Source organism: Danio rerio, chromosome 1, assembly GCF_049306965.1.
Source record: "Danio rerio strain Tuebingen ecotype United States chromosome 1, GRCz12tu, whole genome shotgun sequence".
NCBI classification, from domain to species: Eukaryota; Metazoa; Chordata; class Actinopteri; order Cypriniformes; family Danionidae; genus Danio; species Danio rerio.
This window is the reverse complement of record NC_133176.1, coordinates 37,136,646-37,158,234: the sequence shown is the minus strand read 5'-3', so window position 1 is coordinate 37,158,234 and position 21,589 is coordinate 37,136,646. Positions and strand designations below refer to the sequence as shown.

Genomic DNA, 21,589 nt, shown 5'->3' with positions numbered 1-21,589 from the left:
AACGGAGCCTATAACAGCTGCCTCCTTTCAATTTCAGTGAAAATACGAAACGCACCCTCTCTTTTGCTGAATATCAGTTTTAATAATCGATAATTATAAAAGTATAACATACAATAAGTTTATACATTGTAGGAAATAAAGGCAAGCGATCAGTCAATGTACCTGGATTAATCATTAACTTATCTTTGCGCTTAACCAAAACATGTTACCCGTGAACAAGTAACTTAATAGATTCCAATGACCAAAGTCAGGGAATTGGCCTATGTCGTTAGATAAAGACAACAACATGAATGAAATATCACGTTTAGCAAATATAGTGAGATTAGATCCAGCGGGAGATGCTTGATGAGCAGTCCGACAAGCAGAGCTCTCATCTGGGTAGAAATGCTGGAGCGCTTGCCCGAGTGTGTCTGTGTGGTCACGTGATGTGCGTTTTCAGCGTTTTGGTGTGGACGGAGAGCTGTTCAGAAACGCTGGGTAAAACGCGAGTGTGGACGCAGATCGTTTTCATTCTACAACGCCGTTTTAAAACTAAAACGCACTAGTGTAAACGGGGCCTCAGATTTGAGGGATACGTTTACAGTTTATGTTAAGTTTAGACCTACAGTTATGGTTGTCATTGTAGTTCAACTAGTAACCCCCTCCCAGACTGGGAATGGTTTAGGGTTAGGTTTAGGGGAAGGGGTTAGGTATGGATTATATTTCCGAAACATTAATGAATTTCCAGGGTCAACATAGATGTTAATCCAGGATCCCATTTTGCTTGGAAAAATCTACCCACCGTAAACAATACACTGATGCAATGTCTCTGAGAGATGTGTAATTCTTGCAGAAGTCCAGTGATTTACAGTATGACACGTCTGTCTTGAAAACCACCAAAACCTACAATCCATTAGCCCATTTCTTCCTCCTTCTCAGGCAATTTCACAAGACAGTGCTGCAACAGAGTGGCAGAAGTTTTTTAAAGGCTTTCTTAAAGTCCTCATTAAAGATGGTGTATATAAGTGGGTTTATAAGAGAATTGAGATACCCAAGCCAGGTGAGAAAATCTGCAAGCACCGCAGAGGTGGTGCAGGTCGGACAAATATTCACAATCACCTCCTTCAGAAAGAACGGTAACCAACACACCACAAAAGCTCCCAGGATTAGTCCTAATGTCAAAGCTGCTCGTCTCTCCCTGGCTCCTGGGTTCCTCCGGACTCTGATGAGATTACCTGATGAGGAAGTAATGCGCACTCTTTCCCCATCTGTCGAAGGATCAGAAAAAGACTTCTCGATTGGGCAGAATGAGTCAGGACTTAAAGCGATGTCTTTATCAGAGCTCATTCCCGGAAGCATCACACTGCTGACGGTCTGTTTGACTAACCGGCTGCTTCCTCTACGGTTACGAAGCATCTCCGCTGCCTTGTAGATCTTGTAGTAAAGAACCAAAATGAGTGCCAAAGGAATGTAAAATGCTCCAAAAGTTGAGTAGACGGTAAAAGCCACATGGTCGTGTTCAATCAAACAGTCCATGGGTTCCCTCTTCCCGTCCTTAAATTCTACTTTAGGGAATTTCCTCCATACTAAAGGTGGAAGGGACACCAGAATGGAAAGTGTCCACAGAGACAAAATGGTTACAATCGCTCTTTTATATGTGCGTTTTTGCGAATACGCCACAGCATCAGTGATGGCACGGTATCGATCCAGCGCAATGGCGGCGAGGTGTAAAATTGAGCAGGTGCAGCATGTAACATCGACACCTAACCACAGGTGGCAAACAATGGGACCGAGGACCCAAGTCTCTTCTGCAATGTACACAATGCTGACGGGCATCACCAGAACAGCGACCAGGAGGTCTGTCACAGCAAGAGAGCAAATGAGGTAGTTGGCAGGTTGGTGGAGCTTGCGGGTGATCAGGATAGCGGTGATGACCAGGGAGTTGATGGCGGTGGTCGCCACAGCCAGGAAGGAGAGAGTCAGAGAAAGGAGGATCTTACTGGGGCTCATCTTGCTGGCCAGGACATCAGAGAGATCCACAGACGTGCAGTTAATGGGGTCCATGCTGGAAGAATTTTATGATTTTGCCCTATAAAAGAAGGATAAAGAGAAAGTATGAGAAAAGTCATTCCTGTTTGAAAAACTTTCATTTACATTGATATGATGAAGTGTAGAAAAAAATGAGACTTTCATTAACAAGTGGTAAATCAGTCAAACCGTGACACATCTCTAGAGGATTTAACCTCATTATTTTTGTGCATTCCTTCAAACGATATCCTAAGAGTTCATTTTAATTAAAACGATAACAGATAAATTACACCATCCAAAAAATTTTCAAAATTCCGCAAAACCATATATCTTTTTTTAGACATGAGAAAATAACTAGGCAATATTTCCACAATAAAACAAGGTTATTAATATCAGTACGATTCAAATTGTCAAGTTGAAATATAAATATTTAAATAACACTATGGAATAACCTCTACTCTTTTTTTTTAGTTTATTGTCCACAAGTGGAAATTCATCTTTGGCTTCACCACACAAACAGATCAATGTTCACATTACACACATCACAGAAAAAACAGGCATCACAAATACACTCAACGTTATCACATATATCACATTAAAAACATTTAAACATTAAAAAAACTCTATTTTAAAAAGCTTTAATATTATATATTGTATTGATTATTATAACTTTAAACTTAAAGGTGCAGTAGGGGATTTTCTTCAGAAACATTTTTTGTTGTGGTTGTTGAAAATCTATTCACATTTCAATAGCAATGTTTAAAATAATAATTTAAATGTATTTATATTTAATTTTATATTCTGGTTAAGGCATAAGACTAAAAAATGTTCATCCAATTAAAATTTGTCAGGCCGACGATTCTCATTATTGAGGGATTGTAAGATAATTTTTTATTTTCTTTATTTTGTCAGAATACACAGCGACTTAAATGGCTGCTACACTCTTAGAAAAAAAATGGATAATAGCCCAAACTGTCTGTCAACTATTTTCAATTTCATAACGGACCTTTTACAGCATCGATAATGTAGAATTTAATTTAGTTCAACAAAAAAACGAGAAAAATAGTGCTGTTCCGCTTAGCCTGCTTTACTGTGGTGGAGTTGGTTTTATATTCACATCACATTGGTTCATTTTTGAACCATGACAATGCATGCTTCCTATATTGTTTACCATGCTACTTTGAATATTCGGCCTGAAATAGCATGTATATGTGGTTGCTTTAGGACAGCATGTGAGAGAGTGAGACCAGTAATCCTTGCATGCATGAAATATTGCACACTATGACAAGTTTTGCTTGATAACTACACAACTGAAAACATGCTAGATATAATACAGTTTTTCGTTCAGAATTGTAGTAGCCTATTATAAAGTAGGGTTGCACAGTTTAACGGTACTTCAATAGCACAGCGATACCATGGCTCCAAAATACTGGCTGTGCCACTGTAGTTTGTAAATGGTAGTATCGTCCTTAACGGTTCTACAATATTTAATGTTGCATGTGGAAAAGTCACTAAAATGCTCACTCAGTTGTGACGGCAAATAATCAATAGACCACTAGATTTTAGCTTAATTTTAACAGTCTGTTTTAAGGCTGAGAAACTGTGTAGAATTGGTGCTTTTTATGCTATTGTACGCTTTCTGATGGTTCAAACACACATCTGAATCAGTTCAATACTGTTCCAGTAAATATTATTTAGCTATAATGACAGTGATAAAGTGAAATTTGTAATAACTTTGAATTCTTACCTGATTAGAAATAAAAAAAGAAAACATCAGAAGAGAAAAACATAGAATAGCAAAAGAAAACACTAAGAAAACAATATTTTTTTCACTTCATATTTGGTTGAAAAAAATCTCTGTTAAGAATTGTGTTTGGTATCATTTGTATCTTAATTTTATTGTACTTTTTGTTTGTCAATTATCAACAAAAACGAGAAAACAACAACAATTAAATAAGATTTAAAAGTATTTCATATTTTTTTCACCTAATTCAATTATCCTTTAGTAGTGGTGCCATTGTAGCCAGCGATAAAATTGACTTTGCAAGACAAAGTAGTTGTTTTTTTAATGCTAAATGTCATTTCCATCACAGAATTGCTATTAAGAACAATACATTGTTTCGTTGTGAAAAAATTTGATTTTCAAAAATTGATTTTCAGGGATTTTCACTGTTGGACATTGTTAGTGGACAAATGAAAATAATTTTTCAGAGAGTAAGCTAATTTAGTTGAGTGCTAATTTATTTTCCCATAGCTAAGGAAAAACCGTCTGAAAAACATTCCTTTCAAACACAAACTCAGGCAGTCTGGTGCAATTTTTTATGGAGATTAAACTTGAGGAGTCTGATTTTTATGCTGTGTGGTTTTTAAGGTGTCAGATTTGTTTGCTCGCCCTCTTTTCCTAATTTACCTGCTCATATTAGCACAAGATGGCTTTCAGGATTACATGCCATATTTAAAAATACATTGGGCACATTACTTAAAAGGTACTTACCACTTTATTAGTTCTCTCTTTTGGGGCAAAGGAATTATGATCATGCCTGCCAAGCTAGATGAAAGCATCTTAAAATGTTTACTATTTGCGTCTCTTCTGGTGAAGCTGTAATCTGGCCTGGCAGTAAGATGCTGATAACACTGAGAGACATTGCTGCCACCCTGTCAATCTAACATGCTCCACACAAGTTTGATGATTCATTTTTCACAGTGCAGTGGAAAACACACCAGTGAACACATCGACTGCTCAAAAACCAAGAAATGGATGGCCAACCATGTCTTTATCGATGCCAAGCCATGCTAGTCAGAGTGATCATATTAAGACCATCCCAGCTTTTTTCCTCTGCCAAGCACACTTCTCACTTCCTACAGTTGGCTACAGCAGGATCAGAATGTTCTGTTCACTTAGCTCTCTAATGATATTTTTAAGATTCAATCATTCATTGACACTACAAATGTATCTTTACATTGCAATGACTATAAACAAAGGGTCTGTTCCAAAACTAGTCAGCTGCCTTGTTGTTTTTGTCTTTTAAAGAACACATTGAGCAATTTATAATGCTGCATACAGCCAGCACTTCTTTAAGCCTCAATTCAAAGGCATTACCATGTTGCTAAGTTAAAAAGTTTGTGCTTTTACGCTAGGTTTGATTGTTTAGTTTGAACCCAAGTTCAACAAGCATTTTGGTTTAGTCTATCAGAGTAAAGCTGAGTAGCAGTACAGTAAAGTATAGTGTGTATATGAGTCTATTTCCACTGTCAAAGTTACCACAAAAGCAATCCATTCCACTGTTTTGGCACTTTGCTTGTGATGAGATGCTTACTCTACAAGATGAGACAATACATGAAATTGGATTCACAAGAACGAGACAAGACGGGATTTAACACTATTTTAGGAAAATCCTCAATGATAAAATATATGAATGGAAAATATTTGAACTGAACAAAAATCACAAACTGCAAAACAATTTAGCTAATTTTTTCAAATCAACTAGTAAGGAATGTTATATCTCTTCTATTTTTATGAGTCTAGCAGTAAGGGACGTGAAATTGCTACAAATATTTATCTATACTTACCTACTGACTTGCTTCTCCCCTGTACAATTTCAGTTTTTAGTGTTTAATTTTCACTTTCATTCAGCAACATTTCATTCATGCCTCTGTGACAAACTTTGAGCTACTGGATGCGAGTAAGTAGAGAGAAAGGAAAAAGTTGTTTTAATATAATTTGAAACCGCACACCTAATGAAATGAAACCTTCAGCTTTTCCCAGACAGCAGAAACAAGTGTTTGGGGATGATGGTGAAGTGTGTGTGCGTGAACTCAAGAGATGTTTGTGCCCTGTGGTTCTTTAATACTGAATCTGTAATTGCAAAGAATCGTGTCAAACAGCCCTGTGTGTATTGAATATCCTGTCACAAACTTCAGTTAAAAGTCCTACATGACTGTACTAGTTTGATTGCGGTTTTTACATGTCTGCACTGCACTTACAATGCGACTAAAATTGGAATACTTCACGTCTTAATTCATTTATGATAATTATGTCTTTTAGCTTGTAATCAGTAATGCCCATGGTTAATGTGTGTGTCGCGGCAGCTGTTAAACTGAACAGGGGTTAGGTCACACCCACCCGCCCAACCAAGCGACGTGCAACACAGAGGCCAGTCTGGGTTGACAGGTTTGTGCAAAGCACTCAATTTGCAGTTTAAATCTAATCCTGTCACCAACGTTCACATTCACGAGGCTTTGTGACATGAGATATTGTCATAAACCTTTTTGGCACCCTTTCCAAAGGGTATCTAGAACAAGAGAATGTACCAAAAGGGTGGAGTTAGACTCGCAGCTAACTGTTATTGGTTTACAGGGAATGGTCACCAGCCTGTGTAACAAGCCTGGGGAATGCAACACAGGAAGCCTTTTTTTAAATTAACAGGTTGATAGGGTGACCCATTCTGAGACATTTTGTATTGTACTGAACTGAACTGTACCTCTCAGTGAAAATGAGGCATTAGGGTGTTCACATGTGGCAGGTTTGTTTCAGTTAAAATGGATCATGTACTCTGTTAAGTGTAAACATTGCCATCTGAACAGCCTGTGGACACTCTCAAAAACAAAAGCTGTCACTGGGGTGGTAAAAGGTACATTTTGTACATCAAAGTCATAGAAAAGACACAGGATGTAATGCCACAAGCCTGGACGCAAAATATCTGAAAATATTGGGCCAGTGTGAAGGTAATGTGCATCATTTTGTCGATTAAGAATATACTGTTTATGAAAATACACATGCACACACACACAAGTAAATAATAGCTTTCAAGATTGGTCTCAAGTACATTTGTACTTTTTCTTGTACACTTGATCTCAGAATAAATGGACTAGCCACAACTTCAACTGCAGTTCTATTATCAAATTGCTGGTACGTTGTCTGATTTATTTGCTAGCATCATTAGTGTTACTGGATGTGAGAATATTTTATATGCAAAAAAAAGCTATATCTAATTCCAGGAGAAAATTTACAAGTATTTACATTTTGAGCTGGTGGATATTAACCAGGTAGCAAGTACTGCTTTAAAATGCCAGAAGAAGAAGGAAAAAAGAAAAATAAGCAGCCAGGCAATGTTTAGAAAACTGAATTTAAACTCATACAGCTGTTCACTAGTTGCTCAAAAGTTCACGACCACAGTTTTAAAAGTCCAAATCCCAAGGAGATGTGCCTTTCATGTCATTAGCTGTTTCTAGTGTTTTGATTTATGAGCATAACTGGAATATTGCATAAAACATTTGTGAATAAAGCAGCGTTTTCATCCAATTGGTAAAGAGAACAAAACAGTAATTTTCTGATAACTGGTGCCAAATATTAAAAGAAAAATGTAATTTGCTGTGGTAGCAGAAGCCAATGTGGGCCTTTTTCTTATTTAATAAATTGCTTGCTCCTTAGAACAGAAGACAAAATTCAATGATACATGTTGGCCTTTAGAGGTGCGAGACTGCTCTTTGGGAGCGCAGCCACTCAAGACAATTCTGGGAGGCAATATTAAGCCCCTTTGATGACAGACTTTGGCTTAGGGATTTTACAATGATTAAAACAACATTTCAGATATTTTACAATGTGGTCGATAACAGTTTTTTTCAAGCATTGTGCAGCACTGAAGCTGCATTTTCCACACACTCCCACTGTCAGTATCTTTCTGTTTACCTAACACTCTTCTTTCCCTACCAACCCATATTACAGTAATTGATATTTGCCAGCAAAAAAGTTGTAACAGAACTAAACCAGGAATTTTGAGTAGGCTTTCAGCTGAAATTCCCATCAGTTTGTAATGATTGTCTTTTTGAGGCATGTTTTTCTGTATTTCAATATAAATATGGCAAAAACATAAATAAATAATGAAATTTGTCATTAGTTTGTTAAAAGTTTTGAAATTAGTTAATGTAAAAAAAGTGCTGAAAATGTATAGCTTTTTGTGGCTTGTAGAGAATAAGTGATAAAAGTATTTGGGAATTTCGAACAGTGTGCTTATTGCATGCATTTTGTATGAAAGCAACATGTGAAGTTTCCCAAACTAAGTCCGGGAGGAGCATGTGAGAGAAGCACCCCATCGGTAATCATTAGCTAGCCAATCAGAGAATTCTAAACTCAACATAATTATCCTGCCTAACTCTACTTCTTTATAGGAAGACCCCACCACATCCACCCCTTCTCCCTCCTCCTCTTTTCTAGTTTAATCCAGGATAAGGTGACATGGCAGCTTAATGGTTAGCACTGCTGCCTCACAGCAAGAAAGTTGTTGGTTCAAGTCCTAGCTGGACCAGTCTGCATTTCTGTGCAGAGATTACCAGAGGTGAATAGTAACGAGTTACATTTACTTCGTTACAGTTCATTGAGAAGAATTGTTGGGTGACGTGTACCTTCTGAGTACATTTAAAAATGTGAACTTTACGCTTACTCAAGTAAATTATTAGAGAAAACATTGAAGAGGTTGTTTCGTGAGATTTTACTATAGGGAGGGTCTCCCACTGTGCCCACTTTGATGGCTGAAGTCGAGGAAAATGTACAAGTTTATGCTGCGGTCATGCCATGTCACCATCTGTGGTTACGAGAAGGACGGTCACGCAGTCTGTGCAGTGAATTTATCAGACTAGGTTACCAGCGGCCTCAAGTTCACTCTATATTTTCACTCCAAGATCCAAGATCAACAAGGACAGTTTGATAATGCAATGCATGCTGTAGCTACACCGAACTGAATTGCAACCTACACAAGCCTAGTCCAACCGAAACTAACAGGTAGTGTCAAAATTTTCGCAATTTGGCCCTTATTAATGGTAACTGAGATAACTAATGAAACTGCTTAAACAAACATTTAAACATTACCTTTTTAAGATAAAAATGGGGTTTATATATATATATCTTCTTCTTTTACTTTTACTTGAGTAAAAATTTCCTCAAGTACTTGTACTTTTAATTGAGTATAGATTTTAGATACTCTACCCACCTCTGGAGACTACATGTTCTCCCCGTGTTCGTGTAGGTTTTCCCTGGGTACTCTGTTTTCCTCCCACAGTCCAAAGTCAAGTGATAAAGTGAATTAAATAATAGTAACAAGTCACAAACAATTTAGTGCTGAGCTTCTCTACCTAAGTGCACTGGTGTGGTTGGATTGGCAGTCTATTCATAGAGCTGTCATTGTTAATCATTGATTAGGCTGAATGTATTGGGGAGCTCTCGAGAACAACCTGATCTCGTACCCCCTTACATGCTTATTGACCAGACGAGAGCTTTGAGCTCATCTATCCTCAAGTGCAGAATTCTCTCCTGGGACAGCATGTCTGGTAACATCATTACAACAAAACTGAAAAAACTCTAATGCTTTCTCGTCACCACCGATTTTTTGTTATTACACGATCTCTTGAAATAAAATCCCATTACTTTTTTTATACACATGCAGCAAATTATTCTTTAAATGTGTCCTTCGAAGTTTATGCAATTTTTTAATTATCGGATAAAAAAAGTTTATCCTATCAGTTGTGTGCATGTTTTTCTGAGCACATTTTAAAATGTATGTCCATCTTGCGATTTTCCTTAAGCAATTTTGATGCAATATTCCAAAAAGCAAATAAAAATGCTTGGATGAAAACAAATATTGCCCTTCATGCAGTCACACTGTTATGACCTCCAGAGGACAATGGCAAAAATACTTTCTCTCTTTGTGGGTGGCAGCTTTGTTGAGCTGCACAATCAAGGCCTCGCACAGCACACCATTCCTACTGGACACATAAATCATGGTCACACCAGAGTTTGAGCTTGCGAAATTCTGTCGTATGATGCTGCAAAATGGGGCACGATAAAACAATATGATTAGACATCGATAAAATGAGCAATTGCTCTATATACACTTCTTTACATTTCTGTACAGAGAGGTCATGTTTTGTTTTTATATTGGTATTACTCAATCACATGATGCAATTTCACAGGTCAGAGTTAACCAAGCTTGGACTTTCGAATGCAGCAACATGCAAAACTTGTCCCACGAGCTTGCATTTTCAGTCTGTAGCATTCGTATACATATGAATAAAAGTTTATGGGGTGAAAAGTGCAGTATAACCGTGGATTGAGAGATTCTATTTTACATTTCCTAAAAGATCTTGAGAATTGTGGGACAAAAAAATAAAAAATCAAGTGTTTGACCCCAAAATAATTAACCTGCACTGAGCCAGAGGATCAGATGGGTTATTCATCAAGGCACAGGCCAATTGTCAAGCCAGATTAAGACCCTTTGTGGTGCTGACTCCATATAATCATAAGATCATCTGTGTGAGAAGGGCTTAAATGTCTTCAAATGTCACTTTCATGACAGGATCTTAGTAAAACACAACACACAGGGGAAGAGTACGTTAGGAGACTGGCAGTTGAAAAGTAGGTCAATTAAAACATGACTAACGCCTGTGTCCTTTGTGGTTATTGGGGCATAGAGACACTATTTAAGATCAAGCAAAGAAGACCTCAGGGAAAAAGAGAAAGAGAGACAGGTCTAGAGGTGATACAGGGAAACAAACCAAGCATTGAGAACCCGCTGGGTTATAATTTTTGCTTCGCCTAAGAAATAAAAAGACTTGTATTAATTTGTGGACCCTGCCTTCCTTCTCACCACATAGATAAATCTCATCACATCCACATCTCCTCCCACACCACAAACCTGCCCCATTGGAATTTTGCAAAGAAGCACTAAGCATGGGACACTGAAAGGTGTATAAATGTTTCTCAGACTAGAAGACATGAACTGGATTAGTAAGTTCCTGGGCAAAATATAGTAGACCATAAAATTGACAAAATGTGTTGTGAATACATCCTCAAATCTTTATGTTCAGTAACTGATTGCCATCATTATTCAATGCATCGCCTTAAAATTAAATAGTTAATTGTATTTCTGTTTGTGTGACAGATCCTTGTATGTTGCCATTGAAATGTGTTGTTTTCACCTTATTTGATTAATAAGGTTTGATTGTTATTTTCACCTATATTGATTGATGATTGGCTCTTGCATTAGAAGGCAGGGCATCGTTGTCAATATTGACCATTACACTTTTCTCCATTCAAAACTACACGAGTGACATGTCTTATGGATGCTATAGTCTTCGGTAAAGCATATGTCAGAATAGTTGGAGGTTCATTCCACTTTGGTGACCCCTGATAAACATGGGACCAAGCCAGAGAAAAATTAATAAATGAATAATGATGTAAATAACAAACATAACATCCAAAGACTTTACTATTTTATGTTGTCAGTTTCTTTATTCACAAATTAATTCAGTTGAGGATTATAATCTAGTGTATACAAAAATTAGAAGATTAGTAATAAAATTGAAATAAGAAATTAGTCTAACTTTAAACTGCATAACATTTGATATATAAAAGTTGACTGAAGCTGTGACTGAAGTTGACTAAAGCTTTTTGGGATATGTTGAACAATGGAATGGCTAACAATGGTTTGAGGAAATATACACTGTAAAAAATTGCTGTTAAAAAACGGTCCGATTCTACGGTAAAATAATGTTTTTTTCACTAAAACAGTAATATTCTGTTAAAAAACAGTGCTTTCTGGGTAACATTTTTGTTTTCGAGAAAGTAACCAACTGCAGAAAACTGTGAGCTAACAGAGTTCAGATTCGATGTTTTGAAGTCTGTGTTTGAAATCACGCTTTGTGTCCTTGTTCACTATTTCATACACTAGTTAACTAATATAGTTCACCTGACAGAGTTAATGAACACTAATGAGTGAATTCAGACTCTGATGAACACCTGCTGTTAATAATCACAATTACTGAAGAAAATAAACAAGAAACACAAACAGTGACTTGAGTTACAACATTAAATAAAATAAAATAAAACAGCTTCAGTCTCAGCAGAGGATCATTAAACAACTCCACAAACAACAGCAGACACACACTTATTACTGACTGATTTGACTTCCATACTATTCTCATTGAGATCCAACAGAAATTAAGGTGTTTTTTGTGTCACCGTAATGGAGTGAGGGGCTGGTTTAGTTGGGCTCTTCACCCTTGAACTTATTAATTCAGACTCTCCAAATACTGTAATAAAGAGGTAACGAAATGCTTGTATTATAGTAATTAAGTTGGAAAGTCAATAAATAGAGAAATCTATTTGTCTGAAATTAGTTCTGATAAATGTTTTGTTATAAATCTGGAAGAAGGGCCTCATGCAATAGATTTTATGCTTAGTTGCAGGTATTAATTAAATTAATGAGAAGTGGAAACAGAAAAGATACCTCTGTAATTACTTAACAGTTAAAAAATAACATACAAAAACAGTTCAGTTATGACAAATACACACTCAGACCTCATGAATCTGACCTTGTATCTCAACAATGGTAACAACTCAAATGTTTCATGCTGCAATGCATGCTGGGAGTGGCACGGTACAAATATCCCAGCATGCATTGCGGTATAAATAAATGTTGTATAATGGTCTAACAGTTTTCTTTATTTGTGTTTGATTCTGCTGTTGTTTATGTTTAGACTTTCAGTTGCCTGTTTGTGAGTTAAACTGTTAATTTTGTTAAATTTGTTTTCACCATTATTGAGGTTCATATGCTGATTATTGATGTCTCTTTGAGTGCAATTTACACCATAGAGCAGTGTTATTGTCCAAGATATTCTTAAAAACTTCCAGAAATCATTGCCATATATAGACATATAATCTAAAACAATAGATTTAACATTGAACAGAAGCAGTAAATTTTATTATACTAAATGAGAACAGACTCTGCCATTTAATAGCAACATAAACATCATCAGATCTTATTTAGGTTTTTGGCTGGCTTGCCACAACAAAGGAGCTTTTTAAACAAAGTTCTTAACAATTGCAGCAGCCAAGATATATAAATGTTAAAAGTGACAGGGCTAAGAGCCCAACTAAAGCAAACTCTGTTCTCCATGATGGTGACGTAAAACTTTAACTTTTTCTCAAGAAGAACTTTAGTAGATGTTATACAAAAATACATGTATTAAGTAATAAGTGTAGCTGGTGATGATGTTTGTAGAGTTGTTTAATCATCCGCTGATCATTTAAATGATTTAATCATTTGTTGTTCTTCAGGTTATTTCATTATAAAGCTGTGACTAAAGTTTTGTATGTTCTGTTCTTGTTTTTTTCCTTTAGTATTTCTTCATTTGTTCATTGTTAATCCTCAATTATCATTTAATTAGTCAGTTAATTAATGAATTTACTTCAGCTTTGCTCCATGTTTCTTGAACACTCAGTAGTGTGGACACTTCAATTAAAACTGAAGTATATGCTCTGGGGTTTAAAGGGTTAAAGGTGTGAGAGGTAAAAACACAGTGTAAAAATGTATTTTAACAGTAATATACTGTTAATTTACACAACGGAAGTAGACTGTAAAAAACAGTATATTGCTGGCAACCACAGCTGCCAGTAGATTACCGTTAAAACAAGGAAAAAACAGTATTTTACTGTAAAACCTGAAGCTAATTTCTTCTGTATGTCACCGTTGTGGAGGAGAGTAGAGCCAGTGTATGAGTTAAAGATGAACAATGAGCTGCTGATGTTATTCTGCATGTTTCTCTATTTAAAGATAGCGGCTGTTTAGTTGCTGATGCAGTCAGAATCTCTCTGGTGATTCCAGATTTACATGTATGTGTGCTGTTGTAAAAAATAAGACATTAGAGTTAAACCGAACTTTTCTAATTAACTAAAATAAGTTATCATTATAAGTATGTTTCTAAGCATATATAGCACATTACTTCATAAACTCATTCAGCAGTTGACCAAGTTGAGGCAGTTGCTTTCAGTGAACAAAATGAGTTCACTTGAGTATTGTGTAAATCAATGTAGTCCATGTATTTTTACAGCAACATACTGTAAAATAACAGTACATTGCTGGCAACTGCAGCTGCCAGTATTTTACTGTTTTTTAACGGGACAATTTTTAACAGTGTATGCACTTAAGCTAAGCATAATCATTTTTTTCAAGCCTCAAAATACATTATGGGGATCGAGATGACGCTTCTTAGAATCTGGCCAAAATGAGGTGTCTGAGGGGACAGAATAATTATGCTTTCAACCTTTTGGAATAACACTGGTGTGCTTATAATGCTTTAAAGTGCTGCCAACAGTGACAATTTCTTAAACAAAGCATGGGCCAAGCTGAATATCAGATCAAGAAGAATAACAGCAAGGTCTTTTCAAGTACAAAAAATAACTTTGGTTTTTGATCTTTATCTAACTTTCTCCACTTTCATGCATTTGAATAACTTTCCCACATAATACTATCAAACAAAGATTTAAAAATGCAAAACAAAACACCAGGCCTCAAATGATTCTTAGTCTAAAATTAATACGCAAGATAAAAGCAGTTTTCTGTTCAAGTGAATTACAGGTTCCATTGTGTGTGTGCAGGCAATAGGGACAGTGTCTCACACCAATAACTTCTTGATTTGCACTCTATTAAAGGTATTTGCATATGTGATATGCCTTGAAGACGTCTAAATCCCTTCCTGGGTCGCCTGCTAGATGGCAATTCCCTTCCTTGGGGAGCCTCAAAAGACCAAAGGTAATTGCGAGAAGTTTCACTGAATATATAAGTGTTGGAAGGATTCACAATTCCCTCCCTAACCCTCTACTCTGAGCATTCATTCAGCTTTTAAAATGCATGGCAGATTTGTCAATGTTTTCACTTGTGCTGTGCCATCATCTGCCTTTACATATCTTTTCAGAATAAATTAGTGAATCAAACACAAGTAATCAAATTATGATGATTCAGAAAATAACTCATATGTGAAAATTGCGTTACTCATATTGGATATTGGATAGAGAAGATATGTTTTTTTTTTTTTTTTTCCAAATATACATGCTCTAAATTAAATGTGTATTTTTTTTTTACATCAAATCATGTGTTTTATTTTAGACTCAATATATTTGAAAAGAAAAATGTAGGACGAGACTTAATTTTAATCCTTTTTGATTGGATTGGATTGATGATGAGAAATGGTTGTTGCAAACTAGAAAGAAGCCAGGTGTTTAAAAGGGACAGGATGAGAGATTAATAAAGATAGCTGAATTGGAAAGTGATTTTAGAGCAGGGACAAGTTGTTTCAGTTTGATAAATGAATAATAATAATAAAAAAAACTTTTGAATTATATAAAGTTGAAGCCAAAATTATTAGGCCCAGTGAAGTAAGTATACAGTGTAAAGTAAGTATACAGTTGAGGTCAGAATTATTAGCCCTCCTTTGATTTTTTGTTTCTTTTTTAAAAATTTCCCAAATGATGTTTAACAGATCAAGGAAATTTTTACAGTATTTCTTAGAATATTTTTTTTTTCTTCTGGAGAAAGTCTTATTTGTTTTATTTCGGCTAGAACTTGAACATTTCTTTAAACAGGGACAACATTTTTTTTTTCTATAGTTTACAGAACAAACTATCGTTATACAATAACTTGCCTAATTACACTGATCTGCCTAGTTAACCTAATTACCCTAGTTAAGCTTTTAAATGTGACTTTAAGCTGGATAAAAGTGTCTTGAAAAATATTTAGTTAAATATTATTTACATAATATTTGTCATAATGGCAAAGATAAAATAAATCAGTTTTAAGAAATGAGTTATTGAAACTATTATGTTTAGAAATGTGTTGAAAAAATCTTCTTTCCGCTAAACAGAAATTTGGGAAAACAATTAACAGGGGGGCTAATAATTCAGGACAGCTAAAAATTCAGAAATAATTCTCATCATTCAGAAAGGCTCTGAAAGCATGCAGCAATGATTGAAATGCGACCTTAGGTGAACAGTAGCAGACTCTGAAATGAGACGCAGATTCAGAGTTCCACATGAGGTTATTAATTAGCAAATAATATAAATATTACGAGCATAAACAGTTAGTGAGCAGGTTACATTGTAACCCTGTGTCCTAACAACATGCTGCGTGACCAGATTTGCAGTGATAAGCAATTTGCCACACCAGACTAACACGACAGAAATTTAAACACAGCCATTCAGAAGCATACATATCCAATCACTCACGAAATGGTAAGGTTTATAATCTATTTAATAAAATGTAAACCTCTTTAACATTATTAAATGTACATGCGAAATTACTATGTGTTGGCATTATTTCAGAGTTCTAAAGTTCAATTTCAGATGGTTTATTTTATTTTCAAGATCTGAGGTGAACTGTCTGCTGCTGCTTTCAGTAGTATGGCAATAAATGACATGTAAAACAGCATTCAAACTCCCATTATTAGAATTTAACACTGAATAAAGCACATGAGGTGTACCTGAGGTGATCATTGTAAGTTTTCTGTTGTTCAGATATAAGAAATAGAAGCAGTTTTTAATATATTTATTTGAGACGTTGGTTAGAACAAAAACTCCTTTTAATATAAAAAATATTGCTTCTGTTGCGTGTCGTTCCTTTTATTAAGAACATCAGCCTATAGGCTTGATCATCAGACTTGCTCCAGTTGGTCAATCTAGCAACCTGCACTTGCTTTTGTTTTATTCCAGGAGTGTAACACACTGTTATACAACACTGTAAAAAAAATCCGTAATATTTACGGTAAAAAAAAAAAAAAAAAGCGCAGCTATGGTTGCCAGTATTTCAGCTTTAAAAATACGGCACAAATCATAAAAGTAATTTCTCATTTTTACAGTAAACTACTGTTTTCCATTAATTTATAGACATATTATGTCTGTATTTTGAATTATTAACATCTACACATTTTTTGTTACAAGAGAGACACATAACACAAACATATGCAGTTGGTGGTGATGAAAAAGTTACGTAATGAAGCAATGCTCATCACAAACAACTTTTCCCACAAGCAGATCAGAATATTAGTTTATAGAAGGTGGTCAGTGTCATTTACACAGCTCAACTACTGGGTGTCAAACTTACACATTGCACCTTTAAAAAAGCAAGCGATTGGTCCATATTTGAAATTTCTGTGCAGAGAGGTCATGTTTTGATCTTCGACTGGTCTCACGTAGTCAAGTGATGCGATTTCGTAGGTCAGAGGTTACCTAGCTTGAAATTTGCAAAGCAGCGAACTGCAGAACTTGTCACAAAAGCTCGCGTTTATGATCTGATGCATAAATGGATGTCTATAGGGTAAAAAGTACAGTATGATCACGACTTAACTTGTCTAATAAACTGCCTTTTTAACCTAGTTAAGTCTTTAAACTGCACTTAAAGGTGAATATTAGTATCTTGCAAAATAACTAAAACAGTGTTTAGTCAAAGAAATTGACTACATACAATAAAATGACAAACAAAATTGGTTATTAAAAATTAGTCATAAAACTATTATGTTTAAAAATGTTTTAAAAAATCTTTTCTTCTTTAAACAGCACTTGGGAAATATTTGAATAGAATTAATATTTCACCGGAGGGTGACCTGTAATAATTTTACCCTCATTTAAAGACATTTTAAATTCAAGTCATGTGTTGCAAAATAAATATTGTACACCCTATAGCAAAGTCAAATAAATCTAATATTTTTTTATGGACTTCATAATTCTTATTAATAAAATGTTAATAACATTTTATGTTTTCTGCTAACACATTCAATAGGGTATACTAGTTTTTAAACTGGTCTTAAACACATTAGTTTGTATTATGTCAATGTTGCCTTCAGTGCTGACTAACTAAATTCAATAGATTAGACTTGCACAAACATCTCTTTAGAATATAGGATCCCATATAAAGTATAAATGTAAAAGTGAAATGGACATTTTAATTAATTTTTCATTTTTATTTTTTGTCTGTCAGCATAAGTATTTATGTTGGGTACGGTATTTAGGTAGATGCCATTTGCACTAGGATGAATAAAAAAAAAAGTCTTTGTTAATCAGACATGTCCAAAGCTGTTCCCAGAGTTCAGCAGCAACCTAATTAATGCACCTGAACCGGCTAATTAAGGTTTATAGACTCACTAAAAGGCAAATGTGTTGGAGTTCATTTATGCAGTACGCTTACACTTCAGGAACAGGATTGGAAACAGCTAGATGTCATTTGCACTAAGTGTAGTGTTACAAGCCAATTATACAAAAGGCAGCAGCTACTATTTGCACTTCTGTGAACTGTAGTAAACTTCACATCATCAGTACACAATAATACTAATGCATTTGGTGTATATTTATACTGGCATATCCCTATTCTAAAAAACCCAGCCCTGAATTTAACAACTACATTTTATTTTACTTACATAATAAGTAAACTGGTAACACTTTTTAATATGGTTGTATCAGCTAATGTCAGTTAAAAGGAAACTGTTATGCAGGTTTTTACAGGATGTAAAATAAGTCTCTGATGTCACTGTTGTGTGTTTGTGAAGCTTCAGCTCAAAATTCTTCACCAATAACTCTTTGAAACTGCCCTTTTTAGGCTTTGATCCAAATTGTGCAATTTTGGTGACTGAGGTTTTCAAGTAGAGATGCCCAAAGTATAGGGCCCGCAGAGTTGGCCCATTGTATCTTTTGATTTGGCCCACCATCCCATCTGAGCGGACAGTGAGAATGTTGGCAATGGTTGGGGCAAATGCCTTTAACACAAATTGATTAAATGTTAAAATTAAATGTTGTAAATTAATCCGATTTTTTTCAAATACAAATACTGTCACACGATGGATAGACTAGATTGGTGTGCAAATCAAGGCAAAAACTAGAGTAGTTCTGTTATGAATGAGATTGTTTTTGTTTTTGCTGTAATACGTTAATTATAAAATGTAAAAAATACTATATCAGTTAATATAAAGCAATGTTTTCTAGTCATTTCCAAATATTATTAAATAAATAAATAAATATTATAGGACATTGCCCATGGCAACTATATATATATATATAGTTTTATATTTGTTTGGGTACCCTTGCATTAAAGGTCAAGTGAAGAAATTTGATATGTGGATTTTTATTCAATGTTTGACGTAATCTCAGCCAAAACAGAAGATGGTGGGACATAGTTTCCCTTCGGGTGGGGAACTTCAATGCTATTAGTGAATTTGATTTAGGAAAATCCACGAATTGGGAGGATTCGGTTCATTAGCCACTCGTCTGAAAGAGTATGGAATGGGCCAATGAATACAGCGTAATTGGCAGCGTAAGCTTGCGCAGGAGTGCTTCATTGCCTATTAACTCAGCATATAAGCACACGTGGAGCAAGCAGACGCCATCCTTTTCGCTTCAGAGACTTTTCTGATCGAGTCGATGAGGGTCCCTCTTGCTGACTACAGAGACTTCCGAGCGAACGAGTGTCTCCCGGTCCAGAGTGGGTATAAGCGGCGGCAGACGGTCGAGCTGGGATTCTCCCTTGCCTGGCGTTCTTTGGGTCCGTTCCTCCAGAGCGGTGCGTATAGTTGTATTTTTCCTAAAAGAGCAACACAGTCGTGCAGCACGTGCTTTTCAGGATGGCGCTCCGACTGTGCATTTCTGGTTGCGGGGGTTTCCTGGCTCCGGATGATGGACACGATCACTGCATTACATGTTTGGGGGTCCAGCATGTTAATGTGGTGCTCGTGAGCGGTTCATGTCATCACTGCGATGTCATGACCGTTGCGCAGCTAAGATCGTGGCTAGCTTTCGTAAAAGAGCGAACCACCCCAGTTGTCTCCTGCTCTGCAGCAGGCACTCGGGCTGATCTGAGGGTCTCAGCTGGAGATAATACGCTGCCCAAGGGCTCGCGGACCTCCCGCTCCTCCAGGCGCTCCATCCAAGCTTCGGGCAGTGGGAGTGATCCGTCTAATCAGATGGTAGACATCACCGGCGATCAGATGTCCTCTACGGCATTGGAGGGTGGGCTTTCACTGTCCGAAGAAGATTCAGACCCGCTTGCCCACTCCTGGCAGGCGAGCGCCGTCAAGACGGATCCTGAAGCGGACATGTTAGCCGTGCTTTCCCGGGCTGCTTCGGCCGTAGGGTTGGAGATGGTTCATCCCCCAGCTTTGCGGCTGGACCGACTAGATGGGTGTTACGTAGAGGAAAAGAAGGTGAAGCCCTCTAAGCCTCTCGTCCCCTTCTTCCCGGAGGTGCACAGTAGGCTCACGCAATCTTGGAGGGCACCTTTCTCTGCCCGTGCTGCGTGTCTCTCCGCCCTCACCGCCCTTGAGGGTGGAGATGCCAGGGGGTATGAGGCGATTCCGTCAGTGGAGCGCGCTATCGCGGTCAATCTTTGCCTGCATGGCGCCCCTAATCCGCCCCGTCTCCCGTCCAAAGACTGTAGGTTATCTGCCTCCGGTGAAGCGGGTGCGTCGAGCACGTCGAAAGCCGGCAGCCCCCCCTGCCCAGGTCGCCGTTAAGTCCTATAAACGGACCGCAAAGCGTCCCTGAGACAGGCATCCGGAGAAGAGGAAACTTGCTCTTTCCCCGCTGGAGGGCGGGGCCCCTATTTCAACGGTACTTTTCAGTGCCACGAAAACATCAATGAAAGATCACTTTTCGGGCACGAACTTTGCCAGTCCGAGACGCGCTGCCTTCCAGCTCGCAGGTTCTATGTGCTTCGCCAGTAGCTCACGAGTGCTGGGGGTATGGTCTCCTTTCCCCCAACCCTCGAGCCCCCCCTCCGGAGTTAGGGCGCGGAGCCAGAGCGAATCGCTTTCCTCCAGCTCTTCTGCGGGACCCTTGCGCTCCGCGGATCAGCACACCCACTCCGTGCTGCCCCACCGCTGGTACGTCAGCGATTGTAGTGATGACTCCATTAGCGAGGGCTCTGCCTGCCTGGTTAGCGCGGGCCAGCCCCTCGTGGTGGCTCATACGCACAATCAGACTCGGTTATGCGATCCAGTTCACGAAACGGCCCCCCAAGTTCACGGATGTGTATTTCACCAGGGTCAGCCCCCTGTCCGCCCCTGTCTTGCGAGAGGAGATTGCTGCCCTCCTGGCAAAGGGTGCAATCAAGCCGGTCTCTCCAGCCGAGATGGAGAGTGGGTTTTACATCCCGTACTTCATCGTACCCAAAAAGAGTGGTGGGTCACGGCCAATCCTAGATCTGCATGTTTTGAACCGCTGTCTGCACAAGCTGCCGTTCAAAATGCTCAAGCAGAGGCGCATCCTCCGATGCGTTCGTCCTCTGGATTGGTTTGCAGCCATAGACCTGAAGGACGCGTATTTCCATGTCTTCATTCTTCCACACCACCGCCAGTTTCTGCGGTTTGAGTTCGAAGGTTGAGCGTGGCAATACAAGGTCCTCCCCTTCGGGCTCTCTCTGTCTCCGTGGGTCTTCACCAAACTCGCTGAGGGTGCACTAGCGCCCCTTCGGCTCGCGGGCATCCGCATACTCAATTATCTCGACGACTGGCTGATTTAAGCCCACTCGCGGGAGAAATTGATTATGCATAGAGACAAGTTGCTCCGGCACCTCCGCCTGTTGGGGTTTCAGGTCAACCGAGAAAAGAGTAAAATCGCCCCTGTGCAGAGGATCTCCTTTTTCGGGATGGAGCTGGACTTGGTCACCATAGTAGCGTGCCTCTCCGGAGAGCGCGCTCGCCTGTTGCTGAACTGTCTGAGAGAGCTCGACAGCAAAATAGTGGTCCCACTGAAATACTTTCAGAGGCTCCTGGG

The 21,589-nt window shown here is 37.8% G+C and overlaps 1 protein-coding gene across 2 annotated transcripts in view; it reads right to left on the bottom strand.

The window, feature by feature from the left end:
• htr1fb (5-hydroxytryptamine (serotonin) receptor 1Fb) overlaps positions 1-21,589 on the bottom strand; it is a 41,950-nt gene that overhangs the window by 2,312 nt on the left and 18,049 nt on the right. Inside the window, exon 2 of one of the 2 annotated variants that reach the window (XM_005159929.6) lies at positions 563-2,068. In XM_005159929.6, the coding sequence (XP_005159986.2) occupies positions 925-2,043 (1,119 nt within the window). In that variant the 5' untranslated portion in view covers positions 2,044-2,068 and the 3' untranslated portion in view covers positions 563-924. Of the gene's footprint in view, positions 1-557; positions 2,069-21,589 lie in introns of both variants that reach the window. The other variant, XM_073952388.1, reaches the window with a different exon arrangement.